At 39.2% G+C, this 16,393-nt stretch overlaps 1 protein-coding gene across 9 annotated transcripts; it reads left to right on the top strand.

Annotated features, from left to right (window-relative positions):
* The first annotated feature begins 2,441 nt into the window (after nt 1-2,441).
* Nucleotides 2,442-14,812, top strand: rbpms2 (RNA binding protein with multiple splicing 2). Of its 9 annotated transcripts, none has more exons than XM_023332593.1 (9): nt 2,442-2,998; nt 5,230-5,307; nt 6,371-6,409; nt 6,562-6,624; nt 7,536-7,686; nt 9,023-9,186; nt 11,134-11,206; nt 13,766-13,797; nt 13,888-13,945. In XM_023332593.1, the coding sequence occupies exons 1-7, from the start codon at nt 2,945-2,947 to the stop codon at nt 11,197-11,199; spliced, it is 615 nt and encodes a 204-aa protein (XP_023188361.1). In that variant the 5' UTR covers nt 2,442-2,944; the 3' UTR covers nt 11,200-11,206; nt 13,766-13,797; nt 13,888-13,945. The 9 variants fall into 9 exon arrangements, with proteins under 9 accessions (XP_023188361.1, XP_023188362.1, XP_023188360.1 ...); XM_023332594.1 differs by having other exon boundaries at nt 13,766-13,802; nt 13,888-13,924; XM_023332592.1 differs by having other exon boundaries at nt 2,443-2,998; nt 13,766-14,063.
* The last annotated feature ends 1,581 nt before the right edge of the window (nt 14,813-16,393 follow it).

The following is a 16,393-nucleotide window of genomic DNA, read 5'->3' as shown; positions in this document are numbered from 1 at the left end:
ATTTGAATGGAGGACTTCCAACTAGGTAAGTATTTTACCAAATGTAAATGTTTATTATTTTGTTGTCTTTTCCTCCTATCTTGCATGCTCTGACTTTACTTTAGCCTTTTTAATCTGATTTTAATGATTATTTATAAATGCCATGTGATTCCTACACAATAGCCCTTTAGAGTAGCCTACATCTTTTCTGTGTCCGTGGTAAAAAGTGGATGTCGCTGCATCTCTTAATAAATCACAGAAATGTATAAGTGTGTAGTCGTTTAAGTGTGGTGTATTTTTATACTATGCAGTTTTCAGTTTATTAGGCACACCTTTGCAGTAATCCGTCAGCACCAACAAAATGACTAAAAAGATTGTTGTACTTCATCGTCCCCTTGGGGACATTTGTAGTACGCAATCTTTTGAATTACTGAAGACTGACTGACTGCTTTTGCCATAAACAATCCAAAAACCTGAAGTGAAGCCAGTCCTGCTCATTCTTTATGCAGCTTCTATTATCACTTCAGTCCAATTGATTTTTTTAAAACAAATTATCAACTTAATGCTGCTTTATGACAAAGATTTTATGCATGTGAACATTGTCACTTCAGCTTAATTTGTCAACTTCCTGTCGATTTGAAAATGTAGATAACTTCCTGACCATCTCATGACCTCCCACATTGTCTGTCTTATTCTTTACAGTTCAGCTTCCACAAGATGGATCCCACTGATTTTGTTTGACGAATGGAATAAAAGTTCTTCTGATGTAGGAAATGTGTTCTATGGTTTTGTTGTTTTACAGCACATTATATTGTATTGTGACATTGTTCTTTATGACATTGCGAATATGTAAATGGATTTTATTTCTACAAATCTGCTGAAAATAAACACCTGTTATTCACAGTACTTGGACTAAAATTTCTTTTATGAATTTTTTTGGTTTATGGTAAAGTATTCTTATCTTAAAGAAATGTAAACTTTAATTTACAGTAAAACTCTGACATTATGTTGTGAAACAAGTTTACAGTAGACCAGCTTTACTATAAAATACAATTACTGTATTATACTATAAACTACATTTACAGTAATGCAGTTATAACTGTAAAGCACACTCACAGTAAAAATTAACTGTGAAATATCATAACAGTAAAGGTACTGTAGAATGGTAATTACAGTAACTTACTGGCAACACTGTTGCCAGTAAGAGTACTGTAGAATGGTAATTACAGTAACTTGCTGGCAACAGTGTTGCCAGTAAGTTACTGTAAAATTACAATAAAAGGTCTAACAGTGTAGTGAATTTGGGAGAAATCATTCTGAGTTAGTAGGTTTTAAAGGTTTTTTTTGATTTTGCAAGCCGAATAATTGATTTGTATTTAAATGAATTTGAGTGGAAGGATTTATAAATTTATCAGCATGTAATTATTTGTTTTTGAGTCAGTACATTTTTAATTTGATTTTTACTCATTAATTTAAGCGTCCGTTACTTTTTACATAATTCACACAATCCATGCAAGTAAAATGGACGCGGATTCCTGCACCTATATTTATTTATTCTGGTAACATTATTTAGGAATTTAGTCAGCAAACATTAATAAATAAATTGTAATCTAAAAATGAAATGTAGAGTTTCGAATCAAATCTTATCTAGAAGGAGAAGAAGCAGAACAGTCTTTAGCTGATCAAACAAGTCATCACAAGAATAGGATAGATTTTTTTATTATTATTATCATTATTACTAAATTTTCTATTTAAATGTGCAAGAAATAATATTTTTCTTTGTTAAACATAAGCTGGCCCAAAGCATAAGAATATGGTGCTTAGGTCACACAGGCCAGCAGGGGGCACCCAAGACTCCTTGCATTCTCACACAATGTGTCTCAGTAAATGTTTTGCTGCTGTTGCTTGTTATCAAGTTAATTAAAAAAATTATACAACTTTGAAATTGGATCCATAGTGGGTTTTTTTTTATTTATTTTAAACTTAAATAACATTTAAATCATTTTAAGATGTAAATGAATTCACATGTATACAAATTTTCATAAGTTGAGGCACAATTTTATAGTACTTTAATTTAATAATACTATCTCTGTTTGAGTCACACACCCCGTAACTACAAACAAGTCTCCACAAGACATTGTTTTTTAACAACCAGCATTGTCAATCCTCCCCAGATCTATTGAGTCCGTTTCGAATTAGTTCACTTTAGAGCTTATCGCAGGTACTAATGAGTAAATCAAAGAAATAACACAGCCACACAAATTTATTCACAGCTTTTAGATAATGGCATTATGTGTAAGTGGGCCCCCACGTCAAAAAACCCTGATGAGGGCCCCATTTGACTTTGGGCCGGCCCTGCTGTTGCGTAAACCGGTGGAGGGGGCGGCTGCTCCCGCAACAGCTGAGGCGGATCTGCAGCTTGATTACAGCACACAGCGGACTCCAAGATAATTGATGACCTAATTGAAAAGCGGGAGGAGAGAGAGAGACGCTCCAATGAGAAAAGTTTACTTGTTCTCTGAACAGTTCCCCCTCCGTCCCCCCACCAACACAGCTGAGGGCATTGATGTGAACGCAAGTCGCTTTCAGTTTTTTACGCGCACTTCTTTCCCCCCTCATCTCTCACCCTCACACACGGAGCACCTAATCCACCTTCGCACCTTTAGTTTTTTTTGTCTTTTTTTTTTTTTTTTAAAGAGCGCGGTCTGTGTTTTCTTTTGCTTTTCTCCAGCATTTCTTTTTTTTAAAAAAAAAAAAAATCCCTTCTCTTTAATGAATGATTCCGTGTGCTCCCGAACCGAACTCGGATAGCTCGTCCGCGCGACCTCACCTCGGCACATCATCTCCGCTGAAGTTCAGACGCCACCGGGACTTTTCACCGCAGCTTCAGACGCACTTCTTACAGGGGGGGAAACATCACTCGACCTGATCTTTCTGCCCAGCCACAGCCGAAGCGACCTTCAACATGAGTCTGAAAGCTGACTCTGAGCCGAATAACAACGTTTCCATCGAGGAGGAGGTGAGTCTGACTCGAGTTTTTTTTATTCTGCCTCGTAAGTTTTTCGGTTCTACCTGGTCATGTTCGAGCTTCCGGCCGCAAAATTCAGCCTCCTTCCGAGTTTTAGCTCCTCTCTGCGGTGATGAAGCAGACAAGAGAGGAGGAAAATAAGAGGATTCCTGGGGTTTATAGTGTACGGTGTCGGAATACTTTTTTCAATTTTATAATTTTGAAAATCTGACTTGGTGTCTTTAAACTTCATAGCTCTTGTAATTTTGAATCCTTTTCTTTTTTAAAAAAATGCTGTGAATATTTTTTCTTCGGGTTTTGGTGAACAAATTAAGTTCCTAAATTAGTTCCGTTTTGCAGAATTATTTTTTTTTCTTCCAGTATCTAAGTTTTTGTTTTTTAGTCTCTCTCTCATACTATTACGAGTACTTTGCAAATAAAATACTTTTATATATATATTTAAGCTTTTTTCTCTTTTTTTTTTGTAGAATCAAACCTGTATTTAATTCTCCTATAAATTTAAGTATTCAAAAATGTGTCCAAGTCTTCTTAAAAATATCTATCTATCTTTTATTTAAAAAAATAAACCCTGACCTTTGAGTCTGCAGACATTTTTTTTTTTTCCCCTAACGGGTGTATTTAATAAATGACAGTAATCCTATAGTTCTTGAATGATTAAATGATGTTTCTGGTGATGAGCCTTTTAAAGCTGCCACTCTTCTGCTCTCTGTGTGGCCAGTTTTTATTTCCTCTTTAATGGCTCCTTATGGAGACGCTCTAAAGGAAGCAGCAGGCCTTATGCTGGTCCTCCTTTTGTTCCCATTATCCTATGACAAGGCCTTGTTTGGCCACTTGACTTTTCTCTTTTTTTACTCCTAATTTGCCTTGAAATCCCCTTTCCCCCTTTGTATTTAGAAACAAATGGACTTGACTAAATCTTAGTGGGAGGGGAACAGATATTAAACGCTGCTGTAATTACCCCCCTCGGCTCCCCCAGAATATTTTGGGGTTTTTAAATCATTTTTAGATTTTATTCCAACTATTCAGTTTCAGATTTGGAGCTGCTCACTCATTGCTGTGGGATAAATTCAGACATCTTTACTGTGTTTGATCCTTGCTGAGCTGGTGTTAATCTGCTGTATACATTGACATGCAAAAGAAAAGAAAAGAAAAAAAAAGGGCTGAGACTTGCTGCTGTGCAGCACCTGAAAAATGTTGGGAGAGCCGACAGGGCCGGGGCCGCTGGTCAGAGGAAGGAAATGGTGTCATGCTGTGCGCTGTTGTCCAACGCTGTTCCTCTGGCTGCTCCATTGTACTTCAGGCCTCCCTGCCGACCGACAACTAATGGGCCTCCCTGTTTATACGCCGGAATAAAGACACTGAATGTCCAGTCAAGGGGTATTTGTTGTTTCCTTCAGGCGGGATCAAAGATTCCCCTTCTTTTTTCTTTTTTTTTTTTTTTTTTTGAGATGGCTGCCTTCCGTTCAGATTAGATTGCTGGAGAAACACAATTTCAGGTTTTGAAAATTTGTCGGTGAAAAGTATTTTAGATCATTTTCAAACCTGCCAAATTAAGCTAATATGTTGGTGACAGCCGAGGGGCGTTTGGCTATGACGGCTTTCTATTGATGAACAAAAATGATGTCAAGATTTGTCTTTCCCAATACTTTTATTTTACCTTCCACATCTTTGGGTAATTTAAGAAATGCTTTAATGTGTTCTCAAGGATTTCTAGGCTTTAATGGCTCCATATGCCATTTATACTACCAGCTGGTGCAGACTGATCCTTTCTACGCCATTTTCAAAAGCATTTCTTCTTAATTTATAAAGCATTATGTATCCGAATTCCATTTTTGTCTTTAGCGTTTTGTCAAATCTGTCCGTTTATCATAAAGTCTTACAGCTTCTGCACTGACTGCAGAGAGCTGGAACAACACCACAAAGCTCTAAGTGGGATCCTCAATTGAATAAATGGAACTGAATGAAATCTGAAATTGAACTGTGAGGATCGATGGCTTGGAACTTGAGGGGGATTTTTATTTTATTATTTCAAAAGGGTTCGGAAAAGCCGAAGGAGAAATTTCAGTGTGAGTAATGTGGATGGGAAAGGATTATATTATCAGTACTGTTTTTGTTAAATTCTGAAAATTACACATTTGTTCAAAAGACGAACTGCATTCATCTGCTTTTATGATGTCGGAGGATGACTAGATCTTTTTTTTGCTTTTTTTCCCTGTTTGCAGGTACGAACTCTGTTTGTCAGCGGCCTACCAGTTGACATTAAACCACGGGAACTTTACCTTCTTTTCAGACCTTTTAAGGCAAGTGGCAGCGCATATTTTTCCAAGGATGGTCTACTGATTTTTTTTAAATTTTATTTTATTTTTTTTACTCAAGCTTTTCAGTGTGTAAATGGAATAAAGTTAATTTGTCACCCCCTTTAAAAAGAAAAAAAAAATAAAGGAAAAACCTCAAGAGTAGCTGCTGTTTGCCTGCTGCTGGAGCAGAGTCATGGAAAGTGGTTAAGGGATTATCTGTGCTGAGAGGCAGACTTTTAGTATTTAGGAAGCATTTGTCATCTGAATTGCAGGTAAATTTCTTTTTAAGCCACTCTTCATTTCACCGTAACGCACAAACCATGCAGCGCTCTGCTCTCTGTGTAGCTATAGTCCCTCCATTAATGGAAGACCACATATTTGCATATATAAAAATGAGGCCACATCATTGTTAATCTATTAGTTGTTTTTTTTTTTCCCCCGTCCTGTTCCATAAACACCTCATGCCCCTCCCACCGTTGTCCTAACGAAGCAAACTGGAAGTGGTGTCCCTCGCACATGGATGGTCCTGTGGAATGTGTAAATGAGTAGCTCTCCCGATTGGCCAAGCGGCTCTCTGTGACCCAGCTCTCACACAAGCAGGGAAATTTAGATATACACTCCAAACATTTGCACATTGTGAAACCACTGTAGTTGTTTTTCCAGTTGGTTGTAGCTTTTCTTTTTGGTTTATCTTTTATTTCAACACAAGGCAAACGCAGTTCAGCGTTAGCAAGTTGCTTCAATCATGGCTGGGGAGGCAAAAAAACCAGAAAGCTTGACAGCTTTTCAAGATGGTGTTTTCCTCGTTTATTGGAGGCCATTTTAGTTTGGGATTTTTGCCACAGATTGCAATGGAAAGTTTGGTAGTAAATCTGAATCAGGAGTGAACCATACTTTGTATGATCTTTGCCTTGTCAGCTACTCCTGCTGTTTTTAAAATTGTAGACTAGAGTATTGAATATATATTTGGTCCTCAAGTAGTGAAATGTTTTATGCCTGACCTCCTTCATGTGACTTCAGGGTGGATAATTGGCTATCTTTTTTCTTTTTTTTTTCCCCCCTGCAGGGTTATGAAGGGTCACTGATTAAGTTAACATCAAAACAGGTGAGGTGGTCTCAATCAGTCCTCTGGTTGACTTCCAGACTGATTTATTCTTAATAGCTTTACAACTGACTTAGTATTACTTTGTTGCTAGATTTTAAAATGCATGTTCGTGGCGAGTCGTTGTGTAACGGGGCACTTCTTTTGTCTTCCAGCCTGTCGGGTTTGTAACTTTCGACAGTCGCTCCGGAGCCGAAGCTGCAAAAAACGCTCTGAATGTAAGTTTTCATTCACCGATTTCATTTCTTTAAGAGTTTCACAGTTTCCCCGTCCCCCTGTTTTTCATCTTCTACATGTGTTGTGCTAACCTTTTTATTTTTGTTTAAACCCACAAATGATTGGGACTTGATTGTGAGCGACATCATCTCTCCCTCTGAAATCTCTCAAAGCCAACCCGTTTTGTCTCTTACAATTCAATGGCAGGGCCATTTTTGGAAAGAGGCCAGAATCCTGTAGCCTTACGGTAGTTTACTTTGACCTTGATACACATCCTTCTTAGTCTGATAATAGCTTTCCTCAGTTTTGCATATCACTGCTTTACTGTAATACCTGTCTCATAGCCACATGTGTAGTTATTTGGACACATCTTTGGTAGTGTAACCTCTTATTTTGTTTGTCACTCGATAGCCCACATTGGCAGTATCTAACACTTCTCTCTCATAGCTTAGCATTCGTTATGAGCATCACCTCTTAGACACACACACAACACATACACACACAACACATACACCAAAATCCTACTCACCTGCATGTGGGCACAATGCTTAGGGCACAAAACACAAAAGCAGGGCTAGAACACCTAAAGGAAATTCCACTCTGTCTCGCTGTCAGCCCCTTCTCCTCGTCTCCTTCTCCTTCTGGCTCGAGCAGAGGCTGCGCTCATCCGCCAGTCGCCTCTGCTCTCGATTTGCCGTCACGAGGAAAAGGAGACGCAAGCGTGTCGAAATGCCAGAAGTGTATCCTTCAGATGGTGTTTTGACATCCATCAAGATGCACCCTGAGCATTGAAACACCGCTTTCAGGAAGGGGGGGTCCTGGCGAGACTGCTTAAACTAAGCCCCCCATGAACTCAGCTCGCCTCCCTTACGATCATATGTCCTCCTCCTCCCTCCTCCGTCTCTCCTCTCAGGGTATCCGTTTTGATCCCGAAAGTCCCCAGACCCTGCGCTTAGAGTTTGCTAAAGCCAACACGAAGATGGCAAAGAGTAAGCTGATGGCCACACCGAACCCCACAAATATCCACCCCGCTCTAGGAGCACACTTCATTGCACGGGACCCATGTAAGTTGTACGGCTTCACTACTCTAGGCCCTCATCCACACTCACCTTGGCAGTGTCAGTGCTCAGTGGCCCTTGTTGTCCTCTTTTTAAGACCTATAGATGTTATGGGATTAACTTCCATGTTTTGGGAGGGGTACGACGGGTTTTCTAACAAATTAAAGGACTAACTCACCTTCACGTGCATGCGTCATCTCGATTCTTCAGCCAGTTCCTTTTTGCTTCTGGGAAATTCCACTTGCAGGTTTTAGTCAGCGGTGACGTCTCTACTCTCTTTGCCCGAACATCTGCTTGATTCATTAGTTTGAGACCAGTGGTGGTTGACAAGTGAGGAGCTTCATTAAAGCCAGATCCTGCCTGGATAAATTTACTGTTGTGGTGTGGCAGATTGCCTCAAGTGAGGGCTTGGGGGGGGATCAAGTGGGGAAGACTGAAGCTGGCTTATAAAAACAGTAAATCTTAGATACTTTACTCAACAGTTTTGGTGCATTTAAAAAATGTACTACCAAGTTTGTTTAAAAAGAGAAACTTATGTTTTTAGTGCGCCAAAGAATAACCACTACTATGTAAATTACATAAAATGATTAATTTCCCTTAAAGCTGCAGCATGATGTAACTTATCTTTTTTTTTTTTACACATTTGAAACGGTCATTATTTTGTGACTCATGAGACAGATAATCTGTGGGGAAAAAAATCAAGCTCCTCTGCTTTCTGCTGGTGCCAACTAGAAACATCCAAACTAAGCCAGGAGGAGGTCTTGGCACTATTGATTATGCTTGTGTACACGTTGCACATCCTCAATCCTAATAGTCTGTCATGAATGCTAAAGCTAGTTAGCATGGCCACCCATGACAGAAGATAAGTTGTTTTCCTGGAATGATAAGTTTCTCTGTCATCAGCACAGTTAGAAGCACGTACATGTGTGTGATTGACGGCGCCAAGACCCTCTGCCTGGCTCTGATTGGTTGTTTTTGATCGGCAGCTGAATTTCTTCAGGGGACGGTAGTAGCACTGGGAGGAGATGGGAACTTTTATTTCCCCTATAGATTCAGTCTCATGCTGCCACAACAAAGTTTCAACAAATATGTGAATGTAGACATTTCTCCAAAAGTTTCCTATTCCTGCAGCTTTAAGACTGAATTTTCAGCAGTGCAAACAGACGATGGCAGTTCAGTACCAGTGACCAGCCCTGTAACAAACATCAGACTTACTAGGTTATACTTTGATGGTGTATTTGGTCATCAGCATCCACTGATTTTTAACAGATTCAAGCATTCATAGTTTGAGCAAATGCAGCAGCGCAGTCAGCTTGTCTACTACCGTCCTGTACTTCCCCAGATGATCTGACAGGGGCAGCACTGATCCCAGCATCACCGGATGCCTGGACTCCATACCCGCTCTACACCACGGAGCTGACTCCAGGCCTCCCACACGCAGCCTTTACCTACCCGGCAGCTGCTGCCGCCGCTGCAGCGCTCCACGCCCAGGTGAGGGAGCAACCGGTGTGTTCCTTTTCTTCTAAAACTAACCTTCTGTACTCTGAAAATACAGTGGGGGTTGTATAGCTGACGTTGAGGTAAAAATTTTAAAGCAATTGGCACTAAATTGTCTATAATCCAAATAGGCTCTGCAACTACACTGGGCTACACTGGGGTGGAGCCCAGTGTAGATATGAGCCTGAAAGCTTTGTGGAAGTTCAAATGATGGGTGATGCTCACTGGTCACTTTATTAGACATCTACCTAGTGCCAGGTTGGGCTGCCTTTTTCATAGACTAAATGTTTGAAGCACTCCCTTTAAAATTTTGGTCTATTGATTTGTCAGCTGGAAATCCACCATCATATACCAAATGTTTTATAATAAATTGATATGACTGTGAAGCACAGCTGAACTTTGTTCATGAAAGTGACGTAAACTGTTTATGTTATGGTTTTGGAAGTGGCCACCAGAAGACTGGTACACTTTGGACAAACAGGTATTGGCAGTAATACTTACAGTAGGTAGGCTGTGCCATTTAAGAAGTTTTCAGTTGGAGCCAATTGTATAATGTAGGGACTTGACTATTGACCAGTTTGAGTCTGAATTGTAGCAGTTTCCTGTTATTGGCAAACCAACAGATTATTTTAAAAATCTTAGTTGTAATAAGTCGTTGTTTGAGTTGCGGTCTATTTTGACATAAAGGCATTTGCAAATTTCTGAAACTGCCAGACCATTTTAATACCCTGAGATGGTTCTGTTAGACCACCAGCAGATCAGCTCTTTGTGATTGGTTTTAACTTCAGCAAGTCATCTTCACCACAACTGGGTGTCTAAAAGCATCGAGTCTCTGCTGTGTAACTTAGCAGTTGTGCTGACAAGAAATTAAATGGTGTACCTGATAAAGTGGGTGATGTGTAATCATTTTCTGAAGTGCAGAAAGGTTTCTTCCAATGCAGCTGAATTTGAATTCCTTCATGCTTTTATTTTTTGAATCTGGAGCACTCTGTGGACATACAACTTATTTTCCTTTAGCAGAGCTCTGCACATACCCACCTTATCAGCTGAGTTAAAAAAAAGATGCACTTCCTGATCTGAAAGTACAGTTTTTCTTGGAAAGTAAAGTATTTGTACCTTTAATCTCAAGTGGCACTTCATCTGTTTTGACATGCCACCATCTAGGCTCTTATTCTTGCAGTAAAATAAGCTCATTACATGTGTGAAAAAAAGCTACATGGCATTATGTCATCCTGACATACAACAGCTACCAATAAAGGAATGGCCAGGACTTGTAACAATAGCAATGGAAAATATTTCTCATGTTGGGTCATTTAAAGTTCACTGCCAGCTAGCTTCCTCCAGGGTAGTGCTGCTCTGCAGAGTAGGGAGTCAAAACCCATTTCGCCTGACTCGAGGCAGAGGAATGTCGGGTATTTGACTCGGGAGAAATCGTCAAACTTGTTGATCTTCTCTGAAGGTGCCAACTAACTGTCCACCTTCTGGTTGTAGCAGAAGCTGACTGGGTAGCTGCACTTCTAATTGGATTCTGATGAAAGATCCTTAAAGTGCCCTGGTCTCGCCAAATACTCCTTCCCATAATACTGTTGCTCAAAGATAAAGGTCTCTAACCGGCTTCTGATGGTGTTATTAAATCTGCCGGGTTGCTCAGTGGTAGTGAAGGAGGAAAATGAGTCGAGGGCACACGCTATTGATGGGTTTATTGGAACGTAAATATGTCAGACACACAGAGGTTCAGTTCTCCACGTTTCCATGCTGGTAATTGCTTGGACGATTGTCCTCGTTAAGCAGCTACACATTCCCATGGCTTCAGTGAGCTGGGCTTAAAGGGGCAGTCCTCTGTTTTTGTGTCTATTCCAAGGCTGATTTTTTTTTTTTTTTTTTTTAACATTTCTGCAGGAGTTGGAACTAAAGCTTGGTTTTGGTCTGTACATGACTTTGTCTGTGTTTCTTTAGATGCGCTGGTACCCTACTCCCTCTGAGACTTCCCAGCCTGGATGGAAGTCCCGGCAGTTTTGTTAGATATTTAGTGAGTAATCTCTTTGGGTTTTTTTATTTTCATTTTTAGGATTTTTTTTTTTTCCAGAACAGTCCCCTGAATTCTTTGCTAACCAAATGTAAAAAAAATAAAAATTGGAAATGCAATATTCAACTGACCAAATGTTATTTGGTGCAACAACAAACTCAATTTCTAAGCAACTATATAACCTGAGGTAATACTTTGAGCTCTGCTAGGAAATCCATATAATTATTGCATTTGGGTCCAAAAGATGTATTAAGGAAAATCTTGAAGCCTATGCATTTTCCAATAACTTAGTGGTGCTTCAGAATAAATGGCGATGAAGTTAATTTAAAGTATTTCAATCTAAATTGAGTTGTGTTACATACATTTACTATGTAGATGTTTCAAGCATTTTTTATTGGCGCTTGCAATGAAAACCCACAATTCAGTCAGAATTTTCAATACTACAGAAGACCTTAAACACTTTTCATACAGATCTCAGCCTACTATAGTACTGTGTACAGTACATAATAACAGTATATTGCCTGGGCTTGTATTTTGAATTGCAATGCACTGTGGCATGGAAGCATTGGAGTCTAGGTTGCTTTAAATCGGCCTCCAGCTTGTCTCATTGTTGCCTCTGGTGTCCACTCCACGTTTAAGAATACGCCATCGATTCTCCTTTGGGGTTTAGGTTGGGTGGGCTAGCATGGACAAGTGCCATAGCCTGTTTCAAAATGAAGCAATCTTCGTAAAACTGTAGACGGAAACAAAGTGTTTTCCTGTGGAATGGCTCCTATAACTTTGGACTTGATAAAACCCAGCATTACAGAGCAGTAATGAATGACATTACTGCTCTGTCCAAGTCGACTGGAAACGTCACATTTGGATTCTCTGCTCTTTAGATTTGAAGACCATGTTTGCATACTTCACCCTTGTGGAGGGCTTCCATGATTCTCAATGGTTAGCATTACGGTGTTGGCCATAACATGCATCTTAACATTTATTTTTAAAAACTATTGTTGTTCTATACAGTTGTCTGAGAAATTGAATTTTGAGTTTTTATTTTGCTGTAAGCCATACTTAAAGTTTAACTAAGTGCTTCAAATATCACCAATCTGTTTGCTGAATTGAATTAAACTCTTCAATATTTGAAATATGCCTGTATTTCCTAAAACAGGACTGCTTTGCTACTACTAACTAAACATTTCAACTGTAAAGTAGTAATTGGTTATTGGTGTGGATTTAGTGCACAAGAGTATTTGCAGCAGTAGGAAGGAAACTGGGTGCATAAAGTGTAATTTTAGCTACTGTGGGAGAATATAATGGACTCTGTTTTGAACTTTTCTTTTGTCAGATGTTTTCTTTAGATAATGCTGCTTTGATCAATGGTGCACAATGTTTAAGGAGGACTGTTTAGCCTTTTAATCATTTTGAAAGTACTTAAGTGAATAACCCACTGTCATGAATGTTTGGAGCCAATATTAAACACTTCCAGATTATGGAAAAGTGGAATGTCTGGATTTTATTCATTGTTTTGGTACCAAAAAGTGTAACCCCCCAGCCCTCCAATAAAGGCTTGCTTGTTTTTTAATGGTTGGAGTTGACTGAGAACACAAAGAAAATCCAAAAGGACATTTTATTGGCTGTTTTGGCTTCTAGACTCTAAGGTCTTTTGCTCCAAGTATTAGACCATCCCCCAATCATTTTAAAAAGAATCGGGTCACAAATTGTTGAATCTTTTAAGCTTTAGGTACTAGGGGAGCTCCAACTGCCACTCTTTAAAATACCAGAGCTGCTGATTCTTGACAACACAACTGTAACTGCATATAAATGTACATGAAAAGTTTAGATATGGTGGATGGGTCTGTTGGTTAGTCCCCTCTCACAACAGGGCAAAAGGAGACAGTAGCTGAATTTTTTTATTTGGTTTTTTTTTACTTTTGTGGCAGCATGAGATCTGCAGATAGGTTTCACATAAAAATATTGGCTAATCACCCAAAGTTGAGAAAAGTGGGGGGATTTGATTGGTGCACCCCTATTAGATACACAAGTGTTGAAACTGAAAATGAAGCTGGCCAGGGTTCCAAAAGAATGCAGTGACCCTTATGTGCAACTGGAAGTCAATTTCATGATTTGTGAAGTTTGAGGTTAAGTTAGAAAAGCCCCCAAAATGGACATTTACTGAACTGATAATCTAATTACCGTAACTGAACTGTTGAGACTAGCAACCCTGCAATACATTTCCTACCTTTTCTTCAAGTGTCTTATGAATTTTTTTTCCCCTTTCAGACATTTTGGAGCCTTTTTTATTGTCCAAACTCTTGACCACATCCAAATTTTGTTATCCAATCTATTAAGAATCATCAAGCTATCAAAATATTCTTTCTCCTGTAAATGTTTGGATGCATCAAATATACCCCACCAAACTCTGTTCACAACTTAAGACTGCGATATTAATCAACTGGCTTCAGTTTTGATGTGTAACTTTTTTCCTGATTCATTGTAACAAAACACTCTTTGTTCTGAGTTTTTTTTTTTCTCTTTTCTCAGTTCACTAACCTTTGTTTCCCCTGTGCTTTTCAGGCCTCCGGGAACCACACCTTTCTCCACCTGAAGTGAGGTTTGCCATGCTCTTCGTTTAATTTAATCCCATTTATTTAATGGACAAATGTGCATTATTATAAACAGTATTTATCTCCTTCCAGTTGTCTCTGGGGGGAGTTGGAGTTAAAACAATCTTGCTGTCGACAATCTGAACTTATCCTTGGCAACTACTGCGGTACCGTTAGCACTTCAGAATAACGTAGAACTCATGCAAACCCAGTCAGACTCCATGGATCCTACCTGCTGAGGAAAACTGAAGTTACTGTTAAGCTAGTCCTTCCATGGGTTGCTGCTGCTCCTGGGAGGTTTAGAGGCGTTAAATCATTGCATGTTAGTCTTTTTGGCATGAACTTAAAGTGCAGATTCCTGTGTATCCTAATTTTCTTAGTGTTTGTGTTGCCATTTGGCCTAGACAGCAAAACGTTTTGCTTTTCTTCCTGTAGATCCTTGGTCTCTTACCTCTGTGTAAGCTAGGCTGTTGTGTAAATGGCTTATCTCGCATGGACCCTGTGAATGCATCCCTTCGTTTGAACAATCCTTGGCTTCTTTATCAATGTGTGTCATTATTTGAGCAAAGGAAAGTGCAAATTTTTTTTGTGCTTTTTTGCGTAATGTATATTTATGCATTTTTTGTGCAACTAAATAATGAACCTATATAAGTTGGATGTTTAGTCGTCTCCTGTGTTTGGTGTTAATTTTTGATCCTATATCCTGTTGAAGTAGTTAAAAAGTGCAATTTGTTTAAAGGGGACGTTGGAATTGGCTTGTGCTATTCTGCTAAAATGAGATTGTTTTACGGCAATCTTTCAGAATGTGAAACTGGACTAAAAATGTAAAGGGTTGCTTTTTTTGGAAGGGGGCAGGTTTTGGGGGGAGGGGGCATTTTGAAATGTTTAACAGGATTAGACTGAAGGAATTTAGTTTGTGGTTTAGACAATGTTTGTCCTTGTATCTGCTGTGCATAAGATGTAAAAAAAAAAATGTAAAAAAAACTCCCATCTTATGAATAAAAGAAGTGAATGCATTCTTCTGTTTGGCATCTGTCATTTCTTTGCTGCACGTTGCTGACCAATCGAAGCTAAAATTGGTGGTTGGTCTATGGCAACTTCAATAAAAAAAAACCTGGAAGTGTCCAGCCATCAGATGTTTGCGTGAATTATTGATGCAAACTTTTCATTTGTAATGCATCACTGCATTAGCGTCTCTTTGCATCATTTGCGGCGCTGACCTCCACACTCTGCCCTCTCCTGTTCTGGGAAGATGCGCTGCTCAACCAACCATGCTGCATCCTCCAGGGACTCGACTGTACTGTGTAACCAGCTGCCTCGTCCAAACTGTGCTGGTGGTTAAACCAAACATGGCTAAATTTGAATGTGCACACATTTTAGTGTACAATTTAGCATCTGGAATATCGAAGCTGGTTTTAACAGATTGGATCAACCAGCTCATTAAAGCTTTTGGCAAGAGCCGTATAGTCGGTTTTTCCAGAAAATGAAATGATGCGCACATGACGTAACCTTTTAATGTTGTGGGGTGTAGAAGTGAAGTGAAGAGAGCATACAGATTTTCTGAATGAGTTCAAAAATCATCTTGGTAAAATAAACTTAAAATGGTGTTAAAACCCCAATGACTACCTTCCTAGAAGCAAATGGTCTCTGAAGATTTTACCATTTGCCCTTTGCTGAAAAATAGGTCATTTAACTTCACTTTCACACAGAATACTTGAATTGACAGAAAATCGATATGAAGTGGGTGGGGGCAGGGGGTGATGCGAGAGATTAGATGGACTGAAGTCTGCTTCACCCAAGGACAATAGCTGCATGCCACATCTGTAGAAGGGTGTGTATACATTTTTATTTTTCATTCAAGAACCTCAGAATGTTCTAAATGTTCTCATGGAGGAAATAAACTGGAATTCCAAGCTCCAGGACTTCACGTTTCCTCGTTCTCTTAAAATAATTGATGATGCAGATCGATCTTTATTTGTAGAATCTTAAAAAAATGTTCTAAGTGAACTCTAGGAAAAAGAATAAACGTTCTAATCATTAAAGGATGCCTGTGGTGAATCGATGCTCTGTGGACTGGCGACCTCTTCAGGATGTGTCCTGCCTCAATGTCAAGAAAAAAGCACACTGGTCCTCCTGCAAAGATTAAGCAGTTAGCAGATGGCTGGAAGAGGTGTTTTAATATTAGGTGTTTATGTGCGTATCAGTATAAAAACTGATGGGAGGGTTAAAATTAGTCGAAATATGAGCAATTTTTTCCCCCTTTTTCTATCTCTTGGACTATGCCGCCCTCTGCTGGTCAGAAATCAAGACACAACTCAAGATCAAACGAGTCATAAAGCCTTTTATAAACAAGCATGCTGGAGACTGAAGTGAGTTTGTTCATTTATTTTTTAAAATGATTATATTTTAGTCTGCCCCCACCCTCTAAGGACATTAATATAAAGTATTTAGGTCACAAACTAAGAAAGTGACCGTTCTCAATAATACGGGACTAAAGGAGGAAATGAAACAATAACATATCAAATGAGCCAATTTTCAGTATTTTAGTGCTGGACAAGATGAACTAAAAGGTTAGTAGGTTATTTATAAGAAAGATCAG

This window comes from Xiphophorus maculatus, chromosome 4 (assembly GCF_002775205.1).
Source record: "Xiphophorus maculatus strain JP 163 A chromosome 4, X_maculatus-5.0-male, whole genome shotgun sequence".
Lineage (NCBI taxonomy): Eukaryota > Metazoa > Chordata > Actinopteri > Cyprinodontiformes > Poeciliidae > Xiphophorus > Xiphophorus maculatus.
Note: the sequence above shows the minus strand (reverse complement) of the source record. Positions and strands in the feature narration are given on the sequence as shown.

What these genes read in the sequence shown, in the direction of transcription:
- rbpms2 (XM_023332590.1), top strand. Translation starts at nt 2,945, where the DNA reads ATGAGTCTGAAAGCTGACTCTGAGCCGAATAACAACGTTTCCATCGAG. An exon ending in ACGTTTCCATCGAGGAGGAG is followed by an intron (nt 2,999 to 5,229) that starts GTGAGTCTGACT and finishes CCCTGTTTGCAG; the next exon opens with GTACGAACTCTGTTTGTCAG. An exon ending in CACACCTTTCTCCACCTGAA is followed by an intron (nt 13,798 to 13,887) that starts GTGAGGTTTGCC and finishes ATCTCCTTCCAG; the next exon opens with TTGTCTCTGGGGGGAGTTGG.